Raw genomic sequence first — 17,788 nt, 5'->3', positions numbered from 1 at the left:
ATCCCCTGGTACCTGGGGTGCCGACTCCCGGTTTTACAGCCCCTCTAAGACCACCCAAGTCGGGGCTGTCCTTGACCTAGACGAGCGACGAAGGGGGCTCACGTCATCCTCCGTGGCTTTCCCGTGTGCGTGAAGGCCGTGACTCTTTTCACCGCTAATAAGAAAGTGGGTTGCGAAAGGGAGCAGATTTCATGCTCGGTTGGTCTCATAAATCAGACCATTGACAAAGATAAAAAAGCCTTTTTTCCACCTCTGAAAGAGGTTACCAGTGGGTTGGCGATAGACCCGGGAACCGCAAAGGTGAGGATTAGCACCATTCCTATCCAATGCCAGGCCGTGCCAGGTGGGTGAAACGTAGGTCGGTGAAAGAAGACCCATCGATAGGGCAGCCTTGGCAGCCTTGGCAGTTCGGGGTTCGGCTCTCGGAGGAAATATAAATTTTGCAGCGAACTTTTAATTAACTTTAAAGTCGACTCCAGGGAGCACCGTGCCGAGGCCGCGGACGCAGTCGAGCGGGGACAATTGTCCCCGCTCGCCATGCCGACGGCCGACTGAACCCGGAAAGGTGGAATTCATTTTTAATGCAATCTGCCGTCATAAATCTAGAGGATTAATATCTACGCCGGGTCCGGTGGGTCTCCCGCGAATGGCCGCACCTGGGGGTGTGAGGTGGTGCAAACGAATCCCCGCCACTAACACTAATCACTGGCCGGGCGGCATCGTTTACGGTGGTAAGTAGCGAAAATTGGGACATTAATTATTGATCCGCCCGCTCCCGAGGGTGTCAGAGGATGTCTCACGGGCCGCTGGCCTAATCAGTAGCCACTTCGAGTTTCCGGTGGTTGCTTGCTGGTTCCAGTTACTATGACTGACGCACAGTTCCGCAACTCGCAACCTTGCAAAGCCACTTTCGATTGTGACTTTCATTTTGATTGGCTTTTGGTTTGGTCATCCCATGGTGACGTCAAGCAGAGCTTTTTACTTGTGTTTGACTAGTTCTCCCAGGGGACACTCTGCAGAACAAAAACATGGAACTGTTTGGTCAGCACCGTAACGACCCAAAGGTCCGCAGTTCGAGGTTAAGGCTTCTACAGCTAACTCACTAAGTTCGCAGAAAGAGAGTAAATATACAGAAATGCGCAAGTTGAAGTGAAAGGCTCCAGGAAGTATATTATGGTTTACTTTTTAAACAACAAGACGAGTGAAGCGTTGAACCTAGTAAGTTTCACGAGAAAATAAAGAAATTTTTTATAATTGTTGTATTTTATAATTTTATAATTGTATTTTATAATTGTATTTGGTAAACAGATTCAACGGGCAACGAAGTTTACTTGACAACTTACAGCTGTAACGCCTTAGGCGAGCGTATTCAGTATTGGGTGAGCGTCTTCGAAAAACCAGATTTGGCTGGTGCTGGGGCTGGTGGCGCTGAGTCTAGAATTGTGGTAGAAGGTAAATACATTGCGTGCAAAATAATAATAGTTAGACACAGAATGCGGGACAGAGTAAGGGAATATAATCTGTGCTAAGCAGAGAATCGAGTTTACCATTTACAAGAAGCGATTGTGGAAAAAGTAAAGAATATGTAAACTTCAAGGAAAACAAAATGCGATATGGGCTCATAAGACAATTTTACAAAGCGGTTATTGAAAAAACTTCATACCTAAGGTCAACTGGCACCGCGACCAGGTTGGAACTTGATGAGGACCAGAAGTTTCACCGCTAGAGGGCCAGCATTTTGATGAACCACTCAATGAGCAAATTTGTCAATTGCTTCACTTGCAGTAAGTCGCTCCACGAACGGATATCAATGGCAGGGTACGTTCATATGAGTATTGCAAACTTGCCAGACTTCCAATATGCACCCACATTCCCAGTCCGCAGCCAGTTTCTCTGTCCCATTTAATCCCAATCTATGGACTTAGGAAAAACGGACTAAATAGAAACTCTCAAGTCGACGTGAAGTGATGTGTAATTATCGTGGCTATATGAAGTAGCAGAAATTCGGTACAAACTGAAGATTCTCGGAACAATAACGTCACCAGAACCGGTGCCTTTCTAATTTGGACGATTAAGGACGTCTCATACCATTCGCGTTCCATAAGAATGTATTTCCCTCCACACAGCACAGTAAACAATAACGATTCGAGAAGATGAAGGGGAATGCTTTTCAAAAACCCGGCCACCACCAGCGCCAGGGCGAACGAAAGTGTCCGTCCGGGCGGAGCACGGACCAAATCTCAAGACAAGCATAAACATTTATTATCCATTCCGTCGCCGGGGCTCCGTTCGTTCGCGACTCGCGGTGTAATGTTATCAAAAGACCTCCCGGACCGCAGATAGGCGACACCTAAATGGCCCTCGCCGGGATGCAAAATTATTCCCAGATTGCATCCAATTATTCGCTCGTTGCCTGCACCACGTGCTCGCGGACGCCAAAACTTTCCACTTCTTTGTCGTTGCGCGCGCCCAAGGATGCTGAAGTTCGCGAAGCGCCCAAAGGCTAACCCGCTTCTTTATCGGCACACCTTTCGCGCCACCTTCGTGTCAGTCAGTCGATGCCGGGGCCGGGGCTGGGCGCTCCAGTTTCAGCGACAACAGCTTCAGCAACCGCAGCAGTGAGCACGACGAAAATATGATTATTGTTTACATGCTCGTGGATAAACTTTCGCGTATTTACAGGTGTGCCGTCGCCGCTGCCACGCGATGCAATCCCGTCTATTGCTCATTTCTTCGGGCACAATCTTTGTTTCTGCCAAACACCGCAAAACGACCACCGAAACGGCTTTCGTTTGAACTTTCTTCTCCGGGTTGTGCCGGGGCTCGCTGCCGTTCGGAAGGGATGATGGAATGGAAATGGCACTAACGATGGGTAAAGTTTTGCCGTGCTGTTGTTGTTCGCCCTGTGCTGTCCCTGGGCGGTGCAGTCCAGGGGTGGGATTGAAGGCGATTCTCGAATGGTGATAAGCGGCTCTGGCAAAGTACAGAAATAGTCGAAGCAAAAAAAACATGGAGCCACCCAGACCTACCGGGACTCCGGTGGAGCTGTGGAGTCGATTCTGTTTGCCCAACACTTAACACTTGACTTAAATGTCCCGAGTCCGGCGCATAAGCCGTCCGGGCGGGATCCGGGATCCGGAAAGTACTTGTTATCCGGCCAAAGGGGTGACAAAAGGGCCAACTTGCCAACAGGCGAGCAACTTTTCCGGAGGCCAGGCTTATACTTTGGTCACTTTGGAATGTCAGCCTCGGAGTTCCGAGTGGACTTGCAAACGAAACCTCAAACGTGAGACGATGTAAATGGGCCGCTCCGACGGTTCGCTAACGACCTCGGGTGTGTGACTTCAAACGGGCGATGGGCAGTTTCTGCGCCGAGAAGTGTTTCAGTCGATGCCGATGGTGCCAAAGTGCCATTAGGGATTGATGCATAGTTTCAATGTTTTGACATGTTAATCGTACGGTTTTCAATATTCTGCCAAAATTAGTGGAAATTTCGTCACAAAATGGAAAAGAAGCGAAGCAATTACCACAGGCAACTGAAGAATGTAGCATTAAGAATGCTTTCTGATTTTTGTTCTGTTTGAAAGATTTGTTCTGGTAATGTTTCAATTTTGATCATTTTCATTCTATAATTAATTGTTATTAATTATAATTGTTATTAGTTATAATTGTTAATTTAATTTTGTTTAATAATTTTGTTGTTTTTAAAATATCAAGTAATCGATCTTACCCTTAAAGACAAATCAAATAATGTGTTTTCAATAAAAAGCATAAAGAAGATTTGTTCAAGCATACAAAAGATTTTATGATTAGTATTCGTAATCCGTAAGTAATATGTTTAGTATCCGCAAAGCATACCATTCCGCATAGACAATATTGTGAAACATCGTGGTTTTGGCATGTGGTCCTTTTAGAGTTAGCAGCTATTATTTTGGTACAGATTGCTTTGATAATTTTGCTAATTATGCTAATTTGAACGGGGTCTTTTCACATATCCCAAGGTGCACATGTTCTCAATGGTTGGCTGGTCTGGACGACGATGTCAATAGTCTAAAAGCAGGATAACATTTTGCTCGAGGTATTGCATGACTAATTCTGGTTTGTGAATTGCTGCACTATCCTGATGTTGAGTGAAATCTTCACCAATGAAACATGTTCCTTCTAGAATGATTGTTTTCTCTCGTTAAATTTTCGCCAGCTTTCGAGGAAACTACGGCCAGAAAAGGCTCCTTACTTGTTGTTTTCATGGAACAATTTTGTAATATCATTTTATGTTTCACCATTAAAACTGATATTAATTCGACGTTCTTAATCGGTTGGTTTACAATATTTCGAGCATAAGCAATAGCAATAGTAATAGCATAATGTCCCTCGAATTCTGCACTGTGCGTTTCTCCCATAATTTCACATTTCTAATATGATAACATGTAAAACATGATGTTATTGTTGATCATAAAAAACTAAATATACTTTAGCTGCTTTTTTACCGAGTAAAATGCAGGAAGTTGATGTGAAAAAGTGAAAACTTCAAACTTCCAGCTTCGACTAACCTTTTTTTCGCGGTGCTCATATTCGCATACCAGTTTACAAGGTTAAATCAAAATGTCATTCAATCGTCATAATTATGCTCTCAGAACCTCAAACTAATATTCAACATCTCATAAGAGAAGGTATACTATTAGGTGTATGCGTTGAAATTTATCGTTTACATATAGGGGGCGCTACTGTTGGATAGAAGGCACAAATGTCATCAAATAACTGTCAAATGTCAAGCTTAGGCATCTGTCACCAAATCTGCATCATCACATTTGTCAATTTTTCCATTGTGAGATTGTTATTAACACGAAACCATGTGCGAATTCGAGCCAACAAAGCGTCATTTGCGGGAAGTGTTGTTGTATCACTTCCATCTGAAGAAAACTGCAGCCGAAGCATGCCGGTTGCTTCAGGAGGCTTATGGCGATGCTGTTATATGCGAAGCCACTTGTCGTAATTGGTTTCGGCGCTTCAAAAGTGGTGATTTTTGCACTGAGGACAAGGAGCACCCGGGACCAGCGAAGACGTTCGCAGATGAAGAGTTGGAAGCATTGCTGGAAGATGACCCGTGCCAAACACAACAACAGCTTGCAGATGCATGTGGAGTGGACCAAACAACAATTTCCAGACGTTTGAAAGCGTTGGGAATGGTCCAACAGCTGGGAAACTGGCTGCCTTACGAGTTGAAGCCAAGGGATGTGGAACGCCGTTTGTGCATGAGTGAACAACTGCTCCAACGACACACCCGCAAAGGTTTTTTGCATCGAGTAGTTACTGGCGATGAAAAGTGGGTTCATTATGATAATCCCAAGCGCAAAAAATCGTATGGATACCCGGGTCATGCGACAACATCGACGGCCAAGCGGAACTTCCATGGATCCAAGCTTCTGCTCTGCATTTGGTGGGACCAGCGTGGCGTAATTTATTATGAGCTGCTGAAGCCAAATGAAACAATTACCGGAGACCGCTACCGACTCCAACTAAGGCGTTTGAACCGAGCATTGAAGGAGAAACGGCCAGAATATGGCCAAAGGCATAACACGATCATTCTGCAGCACGACAATGCTCGGCCACATGTCGCGCAACCAGTAAAGACATACCTTGAAACGCTGAAATGGGAGGTCCTACCCCATCCGCCGTATTCCCCGGATCTGGCTCCTTCGGATTACCATCTTTTCAGGTCAATGGCACATGCATTAGCTGAGGAACGCTTCACTTCGTATGAAGATTGTAAAAATTGGATTGATCAGTGGATCGCCTTAAAAGATAAGGCATTCTTCCGCGATGGAATCCGACAATTGCCAGAAAGATGGCAAAAAGTAGTGGCTAGCGACGGACACTACTTCGATTGACTAGTTTGTTAAGAGTTTTGAACAATAAACGATTCAATTTGGTAAAAAAACGATAAATTTCTACGCATACTCCTAATATTTTTTTAACATATTATTCAAATGTTCAGTAGCCAAACTCCTTTTCGTTCTCCAGTCTCGGTTTCATCGATGTACTGTACATGTTGGAACGAAAATATGTGTTGCTTTCCTGTACAATGCGCACAATGCTGGAACGCGAAACATAAAAAACGGTAATAACACATCCTTTGCGAGTACCCAATCGTACCCACCAATCATCGTGATGAATGCTTTGCCGAGTATCAAGTTGCTGCACGAAATTTCAGAGCGACCAACAACATGAAACACCAAAGACATACCGAAATTTGCATCGTCCTGCAGTGCCTTCGAGCCGTGGGGAATCCCTCGGAAGCCGGGGGAATATGAGTCTGTATGCCGGTGCTGCGCCGAGGCTGTGTTTGCTTTTTTGCGTTCACGGCTTTCCTGAGGTAACCCGAAACTTAGTAACAATTTGTGTTCGACCGAAGCGAAGCGGCCCAGCATAAAATAAGACCATTTCATACGCAGCTGCCGCCGTCGGGCCACGTTACTCGTCCCCGCCGGCGCTTTCGCGACCGTCCGCGACTTCGATCCGTATTCAATTTGATGCCCCGTTCCGGAAGGCCTTTCCGGCACTCCGGATGCGCAATACTGCGTCCTTCGGCCAGCGATAGAGAGAGATAGAGAGAGAGAGAGAGAGAAGAGAGAGGAAGAGCGGTTGCACCGGCACTCCGGTTGCATCCGGGTGGCGCTGGGAAGCACCCGGAAAGTGGCAAATTATTTCTGCATCTTCGGGCGAATTCCGGTTACGGAAACACCGGCCAGACCAGAGAGTCGGCGGAAGCCACCCGAGTAGACCGCAACGATCGAAAGAACACAAGGCCCCACCCGCCAGCGGTGGTGATGGTGCAGCGGCCAGCCGTTAGGCCGAGACGGAGCTTTCCGGCACACCCGGAAGAGCATATATGCAATTTTCACTGCATCTCGTTCGATTGCGCCGACAGTGCCCACCCCGCAAGGCCGCCAGGATTCGGTTCGGCTCGCGTTTGATTTTAAGCCTGGTTAGGCACATTACCCTACTCCGGCCTGGCCTGGACGGGGATTGAATTTTTCCGCCTGAAAATTGATAGTTTTGACTGAGGTGGTGGTGGTGGTGGCCGGAAACGTGGTGCTCCAAGCTACGGAGGTTTCGTTCAAGGTTTTTTTTTGTTTTTTCCCCCATTTCGTTGTGACGTAACGATTATGCAAGACGTGGATTCGTGCCCTTTGCGGCGTCGTTGGTGCACTGAACGGCACCGCACGGATATCGCACAAAAGAAACGGGGAAAAGGACGAAATAGGTCCTCACTTCGGGCCGAGGGAAACCGGAAGTGACATAACGCGCGGTGGTGGCGGCAGCCGGAAACAGGATGGCTGGAGGTGAACCGGGATCATCATCTTTCGATCTCGCCCCCTTTCTCGGTTGCCGATGGATGTCGTTGTTTTTATTTTCGGTTATTGTGTGATGCTCCTATCGGTGGCCTCTCCAGTGGCTCTCCTGGTGACTGGGTGTGCCGCTGAGCCCTCGGCACTGTGAGACTACCATTCACAGAAAATGTCGTTAGAATTAATATTAATTGGATGTTTGTAGTGATTCCCTCCTTTTGCGGGTCCTTACAAGGTACGGGTCCGTAGTCTTAGTTAGTCTTCTGATCGCCAAGAAATCTTCAAATCTTCATGAAACAACTACTGGCCACCTGGTTGGCAGACCTTGATTTTCATGATCGCAAACAAATAAAGGCAGCTTAAAGAAGGAACTAAAGTGGCTGAAAAATAAATTTAACCAGTTTTATATAAAAAGAGAAGCAAAGCCTTTTATTCCACAACTGGTTGGCACGCCACTGATGGATTAGCCAATTATAAAACGCGCTACCTTCAGCTTGGGCTTCGATCACTCGATCATCGGAGGTAGTCGGCTCAGGCCGTTTTCGCATTTAAGATATTGACTTCCCGTAATAACTCGGCTTCTGCCCGTTGTTTGAGACGATGATCTGCCTTGGAACTCATCACAATTTTTCGTTCCTTCTTGACTTTACTATGTCCCAAAATCAGTGTCGTGGCGTTTTCGCTTTCATGTTTTTTTACTAACTGTTTCATTCATGCACTTTCTTATATACCAAGCTTCCTATATACCAAAGTAACAAGCTTCTGTGTGCCATTAATTATATATTCTAAGTAAGTCCTGTACGTTGTCTATCAGACTAGATTGCCGTTGATTGTGTTATGAAATAATACATAAATTTAATTTATGTTCAACAGCACAGTTTCTGGTCTTCCCTATAAATTTTCTTCATCATTTCTGTTATCTTCAACAGCACTCAATGCTCTTCGAGCGACAAAAAATCAGCTGTCCGATGGCCGGTCGCACCGCGCCCACTGTGCCACGGTGGTGCACGGTGGTGGCCTCACTCATCATTCTCATCATTGGATCGACCGCAAAGCGGAAGGATGCATTCGGGGCACGTTTTATTAGCTTTTTATCCGCTGCCACCGTGCACCGTGTGCGAGCGAGAGCCGACGGAAGCCTTCTCCTGCAACGACGCCCGACTAGTGACTATGACGGGGCCCGCGATATGTGTGGTTGTGTATCTTCTACACGTGTCCCCGTGCGCGTCCTGTCGTGTGTGCGATGAGTTTAAAAGTTAAACCATATTTTTATTATCTTTTGCTGCACGTTCCCTGGCGTACGGTTTCGCGATCCGCGCAAGAAGCTCTGCCTCCTGGAACCGAAGGCAGCTCTCGGAGAGGCCGGAGCGTGTCAAACGCAAAGTGTCGTCCTTTTTTTTGGTCCTGCCGATCTCCGTTACCGCTGTAGCGGGCTTTCTTGGGCCCGTGGTGCAAGCTGCATCGCGGCCGTAAAAAACGCGCCCGCACTCACTTGGTGGTTGGTTCGCCCGTAATGTTTCATTATTATGGTAACTCTTCGGAAGCAATTTCGTTAAGCATGAAAGCCCAAGGCCCCCACAAAAAAAAAAACGAGAGAAAAAAGTAAACATGGAGCAAACTATAGATTTGTGGTTTCTTTTGTCGCTTGTAATTCACTTTACGCTCCGGAAACCAAATTGAAAGAAAACACATCATTTGAGCTGACTTTTGTGGGCGGTGCGCCACCATCGGAAAGGGATGGCGGAAAGGATGTGCGACGATGCGGTGCAGGGAACGTCTCAAGAACGTTCCCGCGCATCAAGTGGAGTTTTAATATGATTGGGAAAATAATTTCCATCTGTGGAGCGAACACCGACAGAATGTGACAACAGGATCGGCTGGTTGTGTGGGAAATTCCTAGGAAATCCCCTCGTCAGGGTTCTATTGTGTGGCAGCAGCAAGCGAATAAAGTTTGAGTTTTGTGGTAGCATTAACGGTTCACGTAATTCGCATTTGTTTCGAAAATTATTTCGAAGAAAGCTCACTTTATCTTAATGTATTTTATTGATGGCCCATCGTAACCTTATCGTTCCGTTAGAGGTCCGCTATTTATTAGACTGTTCAATAAGTTCGTAGCCTCGACAAGAAAAACACATTTTAACGATTTTAAATACACTTTATTATTCAGTATGGTCTTCCTGAACATCAATTCACTTGTTCCAAAGAGACTCCAATTAATAAATTCCATCCCTGAAGTGAGAAACTGGAAGGGTAGAAAAGGAAGTCGCTAGGGGCTAAATCTGTTGAATACGGTGAATACTTCAACAATTAGGACTCTGACACGTTGCATTGTCCTGAAGTAAAAGGAAATTTTTCTTCTACTAATCGGTTCTTTTTTCCGAAATTTCTCCTTCAACTGGTCTAAAATGTCACTATAATATTCAGAATTTTTTGGTTTATCAGTTTTCGAGTAATCCTCAAAATAAATCCTTTGTTATTCTTAAAAACTAATGCTAACACCTTCTTAGGCGATTTCTGGACACGAACACGATTTGGAGGCGCAAGAACCAGCGTTGCTAGCGAATGCAACACCCTTTTTAATTTAAGAAACCCAATAATTAAGTGAAAATATTGCCTGCACTGCCCAATGAGATGTCTAAGGCTTTCACTAAATCTCTTTCAGTGATTCGACGATTTTCCGATACGATTTTCCTGAATTTTTCCTACAATTTAAAGTGTTGCTACTATGGTTACTGAATGTCCTTGACGTGGATCGTCTTTAGGAATTGTACGACCATGTTTAAATTTAGAAACCCATCTTTTTACAGTACTAATGCAAGACGAAGAGTCTTTATAAACTTTCAACATTCGTCCATAAATTTTCTTTACCTCCCAATCCTGTCAAAAATAAAAATCCATTCGCTGCACGACACTTGATGTGTTCCGTTGCAAAAAATACTTTTAAACGTTGAAACTAAATGGTTCGTAAACAAAGAATTGAGTAACCGATTGATATGAAAAGTGTACCTACATAACAAAAAAATGGGCTCTTAGCAACGCCCTCTGTTATCGAGGCTATGAACTTATTTAACAGACTATTATTTCACACGATGATTCACCGATGAGAGCGAAATTACAGTCCTTGAAAGCTGCGTAGAAACGAGGGATATTTAGGATTTGGTATCAACCAACTTGTAAGAATTACTGCCATCACCAAGAATTCCCGCCTAAACAACATTCAAATGTGGAATGCTTTCAAATACAGCACATCGTAAGAATGCAATAAACGATGTGGATTGTGAACTGAAACTTTGGAGAGCTCACGTCTAAACTCCATGTTCTATGTGCTATTCTTTTGTTGAGGTTATTTAGATAAAGGAATAGAACTACTAATTACCATTCTGAACAAGAATACCTTGTGCAGTGACAAGATCTCCCGTACAATCAAAGAAAAACTCCTTTAAATGATCCGAACAACTAACGAAGCTCTACCACGCTTCGGAATCGGAAAACAATTATCGCACAATCTTTATGAGAGGCTCCCGTTGTACGTCGTCGTGTCGTAGATGAAGCAATCAATCACGGTGCATAAATTTTGTTGTCAACCACGCCACAGCCACAAGCATAAATTACGCCGACCGTCTTGCGGCTCAAACAGATCACAAAGATTACGAGACAACGATTACCATCCCGATAGTCGTTCATCACGGAATCGGCTGAGCAGGAAGTACTTTTTAAGTTGTTCCATCCTGCATTCCCCATTAAAGGACGCTAAGGTACCCGTTAAGATATCGCGATTAGATGGGGCTGCCGCCCAGCCCGTGTCGCCCGGTAAGGACACTGGCACACAAACACTGCGAGTGTCTGCGGGTCTGCACTCCACACGGTCGCCCACCCCTGTTGAGCGGAAATAATGGACTTCAAGTTAATGAAAGTGCTGTCGAATGGAGGAGCTAATCAAGAAATAATTGTCCTATCTACCGTCCAGCCCCACCGGGAGCAGCACCGGGCCGAGCCCCTCGAAACCCTCAAAGAAGCGACTTCCGGCTCGGCCAGCCCCATCCTTACGAGCGAAGACGGTCCTGGCGTGCGTGCCTGCGTGTGTGTCTGCTGGTTGTTTGATCAGCCAGTCATTAGCTTCTTCGGGGAGGCTAATAAAAAGTAAACAAGTGATACGGCGACGACCAGCGCTTTGACGAACCCTCTTGCAAGTGTGCGATAATGATGCGCTTCAGCTAAGATTTATGATAACATTGCCTCACGCACCGCGGCACACCTGGGCACCGGGGGCCACCCGTCGGTGCCATCCGCCGGAGACCGGCCCGGTGATCGTACCGGGAAGATAAAACCTGTCCGCTGGGAGATAAATCACTAACCCATGCACCGACGCACAAACACATCACTCGCGCGCTGCGAAGGCAACGTGACTCCCTCTGCCGGCGAGGAAATGAATTATCTTTCGCACCCAAGGACGTGTCGGGCGAAAGACACACCGAGGCGCAGACACCGTTGCCGTCCTTAATTAGCACGGACGCCGAGCTCCAGTGTCCTGCACGCCCGGCCTGTGGCGAGTGTGAGTCGGATGTCCTTCTACCGTGTGTGCGGGGTTGATTACAATACACTGAAGGGAGACCCTCGGGGAACACACCGGGAACGATAGCCACTTTGCTAATTATTTATTCACGCTGGTCCCCGCGGGAATGCCTGTTCCGCTAGTGATTTTTTCCGCCGAACTCAAACGTAATGATTTTAAACGATTCGCAAAACCGAGGCACAAAAAACATCGCCCTCAGGAGCTCATCATCGGTGGCTCCATTATTCATCGACAAGGCAAGGCAATGTTTACATTGGCCGAGGGCACGCAAGACAATTCGCACCAATAAAAGGCCCTTCGCCGGCAGTTCGATCGCTGCAGTCGGCAATGGAGGCTTCGGAGAAGTTTGAACAGTTCTCGCGGGTCTTCCGGGGCCTGTGCCGAATTCTCGGGTGCGACGTACTGGGCGAATCCTGGCGGATGGACTACCGGACGTACTTCATGCTGTTCCAGTGCGTACTGTACAGCACCGGCACGCTGAACGCGATCATCGTCGCCCAGGGTCTGTTCGATCTGCTGAAGGGCTTCTCGTTCATCGGCTTCTTCTGTCAGAGCATGGTCAAGCTGTACTACACGATCCGGTACCAAGAACGGTACCACGTCAACTTCAGTGGTATCCGGCGGACGATCTACGATGGGCACGTGACCGGAACGGAGGACCAGAAGCGCCACATCTTGGCCGACATCGAGATGCTGCTGCTGCTGATGAAGTGCACGGTCGTGCTCTACCTGTCCACGTTGATCATCTTCTCGCTGTATCCGGCCTACATGTACTTCGTGGTGCACGTCAAGGTGACGATCCTGCCGCTGGTCCTGCCCGGGATTGACATCTACTCGGTGTACGGGTACGGGTTCACCAACGCCGTGCACGTCTTAATCGCGCTCTGGGGGCTCCTCGGGGCACTGGTGTCCGACACGGGCTTCATGATGTTTGTGCTTCACTTTCGGACCTACGCCAGCCTGTTCGGTATCGACTGCGGTGAGTTCGGGAAGGATCTGGTGGCGGTCGCGGACGAAGAACTGCCGGAGCAGGAGTACGCGGAGTTCTGCCGGCTTCGGATGCGGGAGATCTACCTCGGACACCAGAACGTCATCGCCTACGTGTCATCGCTCAACGTGTGCTACGAAACGATCTGCTCCGTGCAGCTGGCCACGTGCAGTTTCTCCATCATGCTGAACCTATTTCTGGCACTGACCGTGAGTACAGTGAACTTGACTGTTTTGGGCACCAAAGTGCAATTTCTGCATTAGGTTCATCCATTTCATAGTCCAGGGTGATCCATCTAGTGTTTGGATTTTCAGCTAACGATTACTTGACTTTTGAAACGTCAAACTTGGACGACATCTTCGGAATCCAAACACTAGATGGACCTCCCTTATTGTTTGGGCAGGATTCGTTAGCTAACGCTTACTTTCCCCGCCACAGACCGATTGGTACGCGACGTACAGCTTTCTGGTGGTGTCGGTGTTTCAACTTTTAATCTTCTGCATCCTCGGAGCCGTTATCCAAACGACGGTAGGTTTTCCACGCACCACCCATACCATTGCACCAACTTCTCGGTCTCGGTCTCCACAGAACGGTGGCTTGAACCACGCCATCTCCAGCCTGCCGTTCTACCGGCTGCCACCGGGTGAGCAGCACCTGTACCGGTTGATGCTCTTCCGAAGCCAGAACCCGCCGGAACTGTTCGTCCGCGGTGTCGGCCCGCTCAACATGCAAACGTTCACGGACATTATGCAGAAGATCTACTCGTCGTTCGCCATGATGTACAGCTACTTGGAAGAGGTCGGCAACTGAGTCGCCCACAGTCGTTTTCGGGCCCCACTCCGGCCTCAAGGATGTGCCACGCACTCAACCATTCCGCCGACTGCGGTTTGCGTATTACGATGTGCGTGCGTGTTTGGTTTCTGCACTTCATTTAACTCCATTTAGACGCTATCAAATGCCGAGAAAGATTAAATTAATCGGCAACATCGGCAACGTGGGCAACTGGGTAATGGACTGGCGACCTCTCGAAGGAGTGTCGCATCGTGTTTCGTGCCCTAACTCCAACTTCACCCGCGGGCGGGCTCCGTCCTTCGCAAACAGTGAAATAAATCCGATGCAGAGCTCCCGCTTCCCGTACGCCGGGAAGCGAGAGAGAAAGAGAAAGAGAGAGAGAGAGAGAGTGGCACTTTCGGCGGGAAGTTCGGCGAAAATCACATCACACACCAAATAGCTCCGGCACTCGGCAAAGCTCTTAAGCTGGGCACTCTCGCGCCGGGTGTTTGATGGGCTGCTGATTTTCGTCACTTCCGGCGCACGGGAGCCACACGCAGAGCCCGGCTGAGAGCCCGAGCCTTGACTTGTGGGGTGGCGACGCCGGGAACCGAAAAAGGACAACTCGAAACGAGCGGAACTCATTCCATCGGAGGCGTAAATCCGTTGGAGACGCGGAATCCGTTGGACTCGGAAGGCCTCCTCTCGGGTCGCTAACAGGAGCGGAGTCCACAGGGAGCGGGCGGAGTGGAGCAGAGAGTTTGTCGAAAATCAAATTACAGGAAAATAATCACATTTATATTGTTAATGGACTTGGCATTAAATATGGAAACGGAATAAGCTAATCCATTTACTACACCAAACAAGACGTTCCGGCAGACGTGGCCGGATATACAGCGGGCCACTCGACACCATCCTGGAGAGAGAGAGAGGGAGAGTGGATAGTAAGAAAAGAAAGCGGAAAGCGAGGCGTGCGAACGGTTCCGGCGTCGGTCCCGAGTCGGGCCAGGCGACCGGAAGCGAGCGTTAAGATAAGAGAGCGTGAAGAACCCTGGCTTGGCCGACAGCCGCCAGGGGAAGCCGGTAAATGACCAGCACGGGTAAGCCCATCACCGGGGAACCGAGTGGGGTGGAAGTTCGGGGACGGCGAGCGGTGCCCGAATTCTGCGCCCGCCACGCTGCGAATCGCGTTAGCTGCCTTTGTTCGCGTCCTTCGAGGGCATCTATCAATGGAATGGCCCCAAAACGGACGTTCCCGGGGAGGACGGGGCCACAACCTTCCCGCCCACCCTGCCGCTGAGGCAGCCAATTTTCGTGTCCTGTGCGCGAAGAGACACGGCACGGTGGAGTAGGCGTACGGCCCAGTCCGGGCAGACCCCGGGCCCGGAAGCAGCGAAATGGAAACTGAATTATCGGAAAGTGTGCCAAGGGATGAATAATTTAATTCTTCCCTTCGCCGTGCCGGGGAAGGGCTCAAGGGCTGGCCACACGTCCACGGTCTGTCTTGCTTCCGTCCCATCGTTACGGCGATTATCGGTGTTAAGAAGCGGCGCGCCATAAAGTCCCAATCCCGGCGTGCCACCGAGGATGATCCGAAGGGCCCGGGCTGATGTATGGTCCCAAAGATTCAACATCCGCCGGCGGATGTCGGGCAGACGGCCCCCGAACGAGTGACGAACGAGGCAGCGGGGCCCTTTTTCCACCCCACCGCTGCTACCCTACACACGATGATCACGGCCCACGACTCTCGCTCCACGGATGATAGTCAGTTTTAATCAAATTTGAGCGTTCGGAATTCGTTCGTTCGGCGTGCGTCACACGTGGGATACGCTAACGAACTTTAATCCCCACGCCCGACGCTGGTTACTTTACAGGCTGAGAAAGGCTACACCTGGATACGCGATCACTTTGGGTGAGTGACTTTTTGGGCCACTTGCGGACTTGGGCCACTGCGCTTTTGGGCCGCAACTTTGGTGCGGCAAGTGGGCATCGAATAACTTAACAACTGGTTCCTCAATGAAATTGTAGTGAGACTATCAGTATTGACGGCACAATGGCAGGGTAACATGAAGCGGTTGTTGTTCAAATGGGCCTATTTTTATGAGAGCCCGGTATCTTGCTCGGAACTTACAATATTTAATGGCTACGAGCCAAGGCATTTTCGAGCTTCTCGAATTTGGCGATAAATTCGTATTGAGCCAAACATATTATTCTTTTATGTCTTCATCCTGAATGCGTGTATTTTCTCCGGTCTTCGATGGACATTCTCAGAAATGGAGAGTAGTCTCTTCGGTGAAATAACTCACAGCGCGAAGAATGGGGTTGCCTTCGACTCTCTGTTTATTAAGACATTGCGTCCACTGAGCTTCATCATTCGTAGTCATCTGTACAAGCGGCCCTTCGAAGCGATTCGTTGAAAGGTGTATCTTGTGTAGTCCACCGCATTGGTCCCGGTTCAAGATTTATGATCCTGATTATTTGGACTCAGCTAGACGCTTGGCAGTCGAGATTCTCATCTTTAAGGTTTTTTTTCGGACCATACCTGGGCCATGATGCCAAAGGAAGGAACACCTTGACAGTGATAATCTGGCAAGCGACGTAACAGACTTTTGATGAAATGTTAATCGTTGCGTTGTACGGATGTTTACCAGGTCGGAATTGAATTTGTTTCAAAGAAATTAAATGATTACTACATTGAAATGAAAAATTATATTTTATTCATGGGACTCCACGCCGGACTAATTGTTGTTCTTTTGAAGTAAACCAATTAGTAATTCAATTTCAACTTCCTCGTACGAATCGATGGAAATAAATTATAATCGGTAGGGGCCAAGTCTCGTGAATATAGCGGAGGAAAACATCTCCCAGCCAAGTGCTTTAATTTCCCAGCCAAGTACAATCTTCCCAAAACAAGCTTCTCGCAAGCATTTGATGCGAGTCCGTAGTAGTTTTCTTCAACAGGTAGCCGAAAAACAATAATCCCTGCGAAACGTCATTTTCAGGCCCAAAAGTCGACATGGTCTAACCCCTTCAGAGGTAAGTTGCAAACAAAATCTCTTTATTTTTTCGACCTGAAGTCTTTTACCTGGTGCCAAAACAAGGTAATGTTGCCATTAAAAGTCCTTCTTTGGCCTTTGTCGAATCTGCATAAATCGTGTCGCTTCACCCTTTTTCACCCATCAACTGCGCTAACTCTGGGACAAAGAAAATCGTTCAACGCAAACCTTGTATATTCTTTTGATCGCCATAAAATATGGTAGGAAAACGTCCAACAATTCAATCAAAGAGCATTAAGCGCATCTCTCAAAAGCCCGACTATATGGCTATAGAGCCGACCTGCTTCAATGTATCATTTACACTAATGAATATTGAAGAAACATGTAGCTTCAGAGATTAGCTTGAAGTAGTAATGTTGTACTGTGTTCCGGAATCTGAAAATCGATAGGAATCTGAGGAATCAACTGATGACTCTTGATCGAATGTTGCTTCTAAAGGCAATGTGTTAACAAGCATACGAAGAAGCCTTTACCCCTGAACGTGCTCTGGCATGCAGTCGCCAATGGTCGCTTCAGGAGTGCAGTAATATGTCCTTCAGACATTGCCTTTGCAAACAAGTTCTTTGAAGCCTTTTGAAGCCTTTTTCCACTGTTTTTGTTTGTTCTAATGTATCATGCACCAGCATCGTGCATTGTTAACCAAAGTTTCCGTAAATTCCGGTACACTTCTTGAAAGATGCAGCACGTTGCAGCTCAACCATCGGTCACAGTAGCAAAATCTGGAGACCAGTGGAGTCTGGCTTTGCAGTGAAACTGTATCCGTTATCCAACTCATCCAATGCTGGATGGATTCCATGAGTTCCGCTCAGCCTACGCTTTCGATGGCTGGAAGCTGTTGCGCAGAATGTTGAACAAAATGGCTGGCCGTTGCTTTATGGTCAGTTGCAATCTTTATTTATGCTTCGCTTTGCTTTGCACCCGATGGACGTTTCCAATGGACTTCCGTTTACACTGCCACCGCTTTTGTTTGTTTGATAAGCCAATAAACTTGGGTTCGGTTTCGGTGTTGCCGGGCCACACGGTTTGTTCCGATTGTTGCATGCGTGTTTAA

At 47.6% G+C, this 17,788-nt stretch overlaps 1 protein-coding gene across 1 annotated transcript; it reads left to right on the top strand.

Annotated features, from left to right (window-relative positions):
• Positions 1–12,249: 12,249 nt before the first annotated feature.
• On the top strand, positions 12,250–13,720 carry LOC131207447 (uncharacterized). Its single transcript, XM_058200060.1, has 3 exons — positions 12,250–13,119; positions 13,349–13,438; positions 13,499–13,720. Exons 1-3 carry the CDS (start codon positions 12,250–12,252, stop codon positions 13,718–13,720), a joined length of 1,182 nt encoding a protein of 393 aa, XP_058056043.1.
• The last annotated feature ends 4,068 nt before the right edge of the window (positions 13,721–17,788 follow it).

The sequence above is a fragment of the Anopheles bellator genome, chromosome 2 (assembly GCF_943735745.2).
Source record: "Anopheles bellator chromosome 2, idAnoBellAS_SP24_06.2, whole genome shotgun sequence".
In the NCBI taxonomy this organism is placed as follows: Eukaryota; Metazoa; Arthropoda; class Insecta; order Diptera; family Culicidae; genus Anopheles; species Anopheles bellator.
Note: the sequence above shows the minus strand (reverse complement) of the source record. Positions and strands in the feature narration are given on the sequence as shown.